Genomic DNA, 6,306 nt, shown 5'->3' on the forward strand with positions numbered 1-6,306 from the left:
ATACTCCTCCCGAGGCTTAGGCGGCTGGCGCGGTATGCGCGGTCCACGTTAAGGTGCTGACCCGCGGGTAACTGCGTGCTGACCCCCTCCCCGCCTCGCCGCTGCTGTCATCTGGATGGCCCTGGCTGGCTGGTTCCTGCGCTTGTTCTTCTTGCTCTCCTCCTCCCCGCGCTCACGCTGCCCGCTCGTATTTCTAATCTGTTCGAATGAGGCGTCGATGGGGCCTCCCTAACCCTTTCGGTCCCCTCCTCGTCACGGGACGCGACACAGGCTCGGTGTGTTATCGCCGCGATTTGAGTTTCGCGCCTCGCGCGGGCTGCGCCTGGCATGCGCGCGGGACTGGCGCAGTGCCGCGCTTTGTCTCACGTTGCCACACTTTCCCGGTCAAACTGATCGCTGCTGTGCTACTTGGCGCCACGGATGGGCCTCTCTAGTCTTCTTTTTGTTTTCGAGGGTAAATTTTGCGGGCCTGTTCCATCGGCGCCTATTGGACAGTGGGAAATACGATGGGGAGCGAAGACGCTTAAGGTTCCTTAGAAAAGGGGGACCGCAAGTGTCTGAATGTATTTTAGTGCTTTACCGAAAGAGGTTATGTGTTTACCTGTCATTTTTCACAATATTTTTCTTTGGTGAATTTAAATAATGAGGCCAACACTCCTCGAGTCTTTGATGAGCCTTAATTGGCAATGGCTGCTTAAGACCAGAGAGGGGGTTAATTGCAAATGCCTTATTATTTAATTTTTTGTTAGTCAAACATAAGATTCCTGCTTCTATCATACTGTTTAATGGTACGAAGAAAAATGTTTACTAGAGGAAGAGGTCTGAAGCCTCTTAAAAACAAACCAATCAAATTTAACCCTTTTAACACTTAATTAAGTAATGGTACGACCTATCAGGTCAACATACCTGTAAAATACCTGTAAAGCAGTTTCTCTTGGTCTTGAAGCAGGGAATCGAGAAATTACTTTTCTGTAGACAAGTTCTTTTCAGTAAAAATCTTATTTAAGTAGATCCACTAATTTCTTTTCCTTTCGTTTACAGTAACAAAGAAGACTTTTGAGGTGTCCACTTCCCAGTGCCATGGCTTGTCAGTGTTGTCACGTTAAGAGACCCTAGTAAGTATTTTACTTTTTACGAATTACTTAAGCTTAAATGAAAGCTTTTTTAGACTGCTTCCCGCTCTGTTCAGTAAGAGAGTTAAGCATATCATAATGTTGTCAACTCATTCTTCTCTGGAATGTTGTTGGCAACTTAAGTCTCAGCTTTTACTGTAGTATTAAAGTAAAGTTGATTGCCAAACCTTGGGCACATCTTGCTGCACATATCATTGCTGAAAGCTATTATCCTAGACATACCTCTGCTGCTGCAGTTGAGCATATTTTCTTATGCTGTGATGCTGTTTGTGTAGGTGGGGACCGGACGGGCCATGGATGCAACCGCAGGGGACCATGTGGAGGGAAACGCTCCTCCTGAGATTTTCTCCACGGTCACGTTACCTGTGTCTGCAAATGAGCTTGCGCTGCAAGCACTAGCAAGCCCGCTGGTTGCCCTGCCTGCCAGCCCAACTTCAAGTGTCCCTCATGCAGCAGAGCCCAAGGGTGGTGGAGAAGTTAGTGTGACAACAGAATGTAAAGGTGTGCTGGATACTATTGTTTCAGAGACAAATGGAGCAGAAAAGATCATAGACCCCAGCCTTGAGAAAGGTCAGCATCTGTCTATTACAAAGGACAGTTCCAGGAACAACAACAGGCCATCTTTGTCAGGAGCTACTTTGGTAAGGCAAGAAGAAACTGAGCTCTGTTATAGTACAACAGAACAAGACTTAGTCCTTGAAGGCAAACAGAATACAGCGGATCTAATAATTGTTGCTGAGCCATCAACATCAACTAGTATAAACTGCTCCTCTAGTAAATTGAGAGATAATGCTACTGACAACCTCAACAATCTTGATACTGAAAGATCTTTCAAAAATTCAGATGAAGTATGTTCAAGAGCTACTTCTGATTCTATTTCTAAAGATAAATTTTTGAATGGTGAATTATGCAAAGAAGCAGATGTACTCACAGAAACTTTTGAAGAGTTAGTACAAAACGGCCATGCATGTGAAGAATCTAATGCAGTTTCTTCAACATTGGATAAAAGTAACTTGTTAGGACTTCACGCCAACTCTCAAAATTTAGAAGAACAAGAAGCCCTAATAGAATCTCATGATCGGTCAGATGGCAGTGATTCAGGTCTAGGCTCTGAATCTGCTGAGGCACTGTCTTCAAACTCTGCTGATGAACTGTGTATAGAGACTACATGTGATACAGAAACATTCTGTGTTGGAAACCATTTTAAAAATAATAATGTTCCTACCGATGGTGTTGAAATACAGATAGGAGATACTTTTACTGTCTCAGATAAAAGATTTGTATCAAATTCTACTGATTCAGAAGTACCAGATCTGTTAAACAAGTCCAAACTTTTGTCTGACTGTGAAAGAAAATCGACTGTTTCAGAGTTTGCAAATGGAGATGATGCAGTGTCCATTTGCATAAGTAGTGTAAACCCTCATCCTTTGAATGATAACGTACATGTTGCCATTACTGAAAACCAGTCTTTTGCTGATGCCTCTCTGAATAAATGTAATCAATTACCACTAGAAAGTCAAGATCAAAGTATTCATGTTCAAAATTACAGCCCAACTGAGAATGCAAATGTTAAATTAGTCAACAAAAGTGATACTTTTCAACCTTTGCTAAGTCTTTATCCCATCCTCAAAAATTGTGCTGCAGATCTGAAAGAAACAGAATATTCTAGTGTTACAGGTAACTGTGATATGTTGCAGTGTGGGACTTCATTTCAAAGTGATGATACTATGGTGTCTACCTCTGTGGACAGCTCTCAGAAGTCATTAGAACCATTGAAAGATTGCAGTAAAATTCATACTGAAGTCATTAAAAATAATTCAGAATTATCCTCATCTAGTAAAAACCTGTCTGAATTTACAGGGGTGACTGAGGATGTGGTAACAGTCTTTGCACAAGGTCAGAATTCATTTGCTTCCAATGGACTTGCTTTGGAATCAAGTGGTAAGAATGTAAACAGAGAAACAGAGGAAAGGATTAACTGTATCTCAACATCTATAAACGTAGCATTGCCAACGGATTGCCTAGCTGGAACTGAAACGTTAAGTGAGGACAATATCCCCACATTTGATGATTTGAGGACGCCACCTGGAGAAACAGATTGTAAAGTTTCTCTGGTTGAAGAAGTAGATGAAGATATTCCCTTGCAAACACCTACAGTGACTTTGGCCCCAATACTTTCTGATTTCTCTCTTAAAACAGTTGATACTGATATTGGGAGACAAGCCACAATGCCTGCTATGGTTTGCGAGGGAGGAGACGGTGTGGATGGGCTAGATTTTCCTCACACTCATGAAAAGACTGAATCTGTTTCTTTACCTATATCTGAAAGTAGCACTAATGAATCATTGGCTGGCCCTAGTCGGAATATGTTAATGTCAGAAGAAAGTACTAATACTTTCAGAAGAAGGAGGAGTACATTAAAAAGGCCAGCAACATCTGTATGTGAAGGTGGAAGCAAGCCGAAAAGGAAAAAGTCAATTGTCTTTGACTCAGTCTCAGTATACTACTTTCCCAGAACCCAAGGCTTCACTTGTGTTCCCTCCCAGGTAAATAAAATCCTAAAAACTTTTCTTGCCTCAAAAATGAAATGAATCTTTGCTTAAAGGTCAATGTAATTAATTAATTATACTTCTGTTATCTATTTAAAAGGGTGGATCGACCCTAGGAATGGCCCAAGAGCACTCTCATATGCATCGCTTCACCATGATGGAACATGCAATAGAACAGCGACGTGCTCATCGCAATATGTTGATGCAACTACGCAGAAGCACAGAGCTTGGTGATGGCTCTAGTTGTCCAACTCCAAGTAGTAGCGGTGGGGGGGCTGCTGACGAATCCAGTGATGACTCTGATTCCGATGAAGAACAAAGTGAAATTTCAGAAGAGGAGATGGATATGGATGGGTATTACTTCCTTCAGGTGAGCCTGACATCAAAAGTTTAGTTAGAGTGAGTAATAATTCTTGAGCAACTGTTACATGAATATAATTGTTGTTCCTGTTTCAACAGCCGGTGCCTACAAGACAACGACGAGCATTGTTAAGAGCTGCTGGAGTTCGAAAGATAGATTCTGTTGAAAAAGATGAATGCCGTGATATAAGATCATCAAGAGAGTTTTGCGGCTGTGGATGTAAAAACTTTTGTGATCCAGAAACCTGTTCATGTTCTCAGGCAGGCATAAAGTGCCAGGTAGGAAAACCTCCTTTTTTTTTAAACTTATTTTAAAATTATTACATTTAGGCTTATTTTTATTTTTTTAGTAGTGTTGCTGTGTGTAGAATTAATCAAAACTTTTGCCACAGGTGGACCGATTAAATTTTCCATGTGGTTGCACCCGAGAGGGCTGTGGGAATACTTCAGGGCGTATTGAATTCAATCCCATGAGAGTAAGAACTCACTTTATCCATACATTAATGCGCCTTGAGCTAGAAAAGAAGCAGCAAAAGGAAGAGGATGAACTCCGGCGACAACAACAATGGACTAACCAGGCCACAAATAGTGTTAGTGAAATTTTGCCAGATGCAAGTTCATCTTCTAGTACTGAATTGGAGTCATGTGGTGATGTAGGTTCCTTTGGTACTATTTCGAACTCAGAACCTTCAGTACAAAGTGACAATCAATATTTTTTGGGTGGTCAGCAAGGGTATAATCAACAATCACTTCAGCAGCAAGGACAGCGAAGAGTGCCAATGTTTGTGTTAAATCAAGGAAATTTTTCATATTCTCAGTCTGGGAACAATTACAATGCAGCTCAAGGAGCTAGTTATTCTGCTGCTGGCTCTTTTAATTATTCTAATAGTCAAGCTTCCCAAGATGTCAATTTTCAGCAACAGCAGCAATTTAGTTTTCAAACTTATCCAAGTACATCCCTTCCATCAATGTCTAACATCACTGAAAATTATAGGAATAATATGTATAGAGAACAGTGTCCTGGAAGGACAGGGGATCAAACTTTTGTAAATGGATCATCATGCCAGGAGCAGCTTGGGCTATATGTTAGTGAACGCCTGCCTCTTCAAAATGCTGATGATGACTCTGCATCGTCTGCAGAAAGCACCAACTTGGGCCAATACACAGCTTTAAATTCTGTATGTACTTTAAGTAACCAATTAGAACCGTACTCCACTATTTTAGGAGGGCGGTGCCAATATGCACCACCTGCAACAGTGTGTGAAGACAGGTCAGCGGAATCAATAGATGCCAGTGCTGATGTGGAAGGCTCACAATCTAGTGATGGTACAACCAGGGAGGCTGCTGCATTGGCAACCCCTTCAGATGACTGTGATGAAAACTTTGGTGAAATAATTAAGAAGTCAATAGTTGAAACGGTATCTGCATGATGCTGTCTCCTTAGTTTTGGATACAGTTTCTAAGTTTTGTCACATTTTTCTAGTTAATGTTTTAGTAATGAAATTGTAATCCTCATATAATAGTTTTATTCTTATTATTCTTCTTATTACTATTTTATTGTTCTTAAGATATTTTTAAACTGTGTGCTGCCATTGACAGTTGTAATTTATTTTATTGTTAGTAGTACTGTATTGCAGTATTAACTAAATATTCTGCATATAGTATCCATTGTACTATGGCTATGGAATGTATTTTAATCAATGTTTTATCTCTTCCAGTAGATGGAACAATATGTGATATTGTAAAATGAAATTTTGTCTGTAAAGCAAATGCTAGAAACCATCTCAAACTAACAATAAATTCTGATGTTATAATTTATTTCAAGAAAACTGTTTTCTTGTTTTGGACCTCTGCTAATAGGGCTCTATCAGCACACAACAAAGCGTTCAAGAGTCAATGCCCCGGTGGCAGAGCTGCATCATGATTATATATGTCCAATCGAAAATGCGAACTTTAGGCGCGTTCGGGGCCTTTATGTGCATTTTAGGCACATTTAAGATTGGACATGTCATGCAGTCATGCAGATCAGTTTTGCTGGTTATGCTACCTGGGAAGTCCGGTCCCAATTCATAGTTTAATAGCCAGGGTGTCGACTGCACGGTGAGTTGACTACTCGCTGGGAAGAAGGCAACCCTCTATTACACCTGAAAAAAATGGCCCCAGTGAGAAATGACAAGTCGAATCGACGTAGAAACGACATCGAAACGATGGAAAACTGGTCGAATCGACGTCGAAACGACATCGTTTCGACATGCATTTCTCAC

General features: G+C 40.9%; 1 protein-coding gene across 5 annotated transcripts in view; it reads left to right on the top strand.

The window, feature by feature from the left end:
* Window positions 1-5,860, top strand: part of LOC113205836 (uncharacterized) — a 43,965-nt gene extending 38,105 nt beyond the window's left edge. The window contains exons 1-6 of one of the 5 annotated variants that reach the window (XM_052273667.1): window positions 1-67; window positions 1,042-1,115; window positions 1,409-3,679; window positions 3,783-4,052; window positions 4,142-4,321; window positions 4,435-5,860. In XM_052273667.1, coding sequence (XP_052129627.1) covers window positions 1,427-3,679; window positions 3,783-4,052; window positions 4,142-4,321; window positions 4,435-5,472 — 3,741 coding nt within the window. In that variant the 5' untranslated portion in view covers window positions 1-67; window positions 1,042-1,115; window positions 1,409-1,426 and the 3' untranslated portion in view covers window positions 5,473-5,860. Of the gene's footprint in view, window positions 68-290; window positions 589-1,041; window positions 1,116-1,408; window positions 3,680-3,782; window positions 4,053-4,141; window positions 4,322-4,434 lie in introns of those variants that run through there. The other 4 variants (XM_052273666.1, XM_026421605.2, XM_026421602.2 and 1 more) reach the window with 4 other exon arrangements.
* Window positions 5,861-6,306: the final 446 nt, after the last annotated feature.

The sequence above is a fragment of the Frankliniella occidentalis genome, unplaced genomic scaffold (assembly GCF_000697945.3).
Source record: "Frankliniella occidentalis isolate FOCC.00 unplaced genomic scaffold, Focc_3.1 Scaffold290, whole genome shotgun sequence".
NCBI classification, from domain to species: Eukaryota; Metazoa; Arthropoda; class Insecta; order Thysanoptera; family Thripidae; genus Frankliniella; species Frankliniella occidentalis.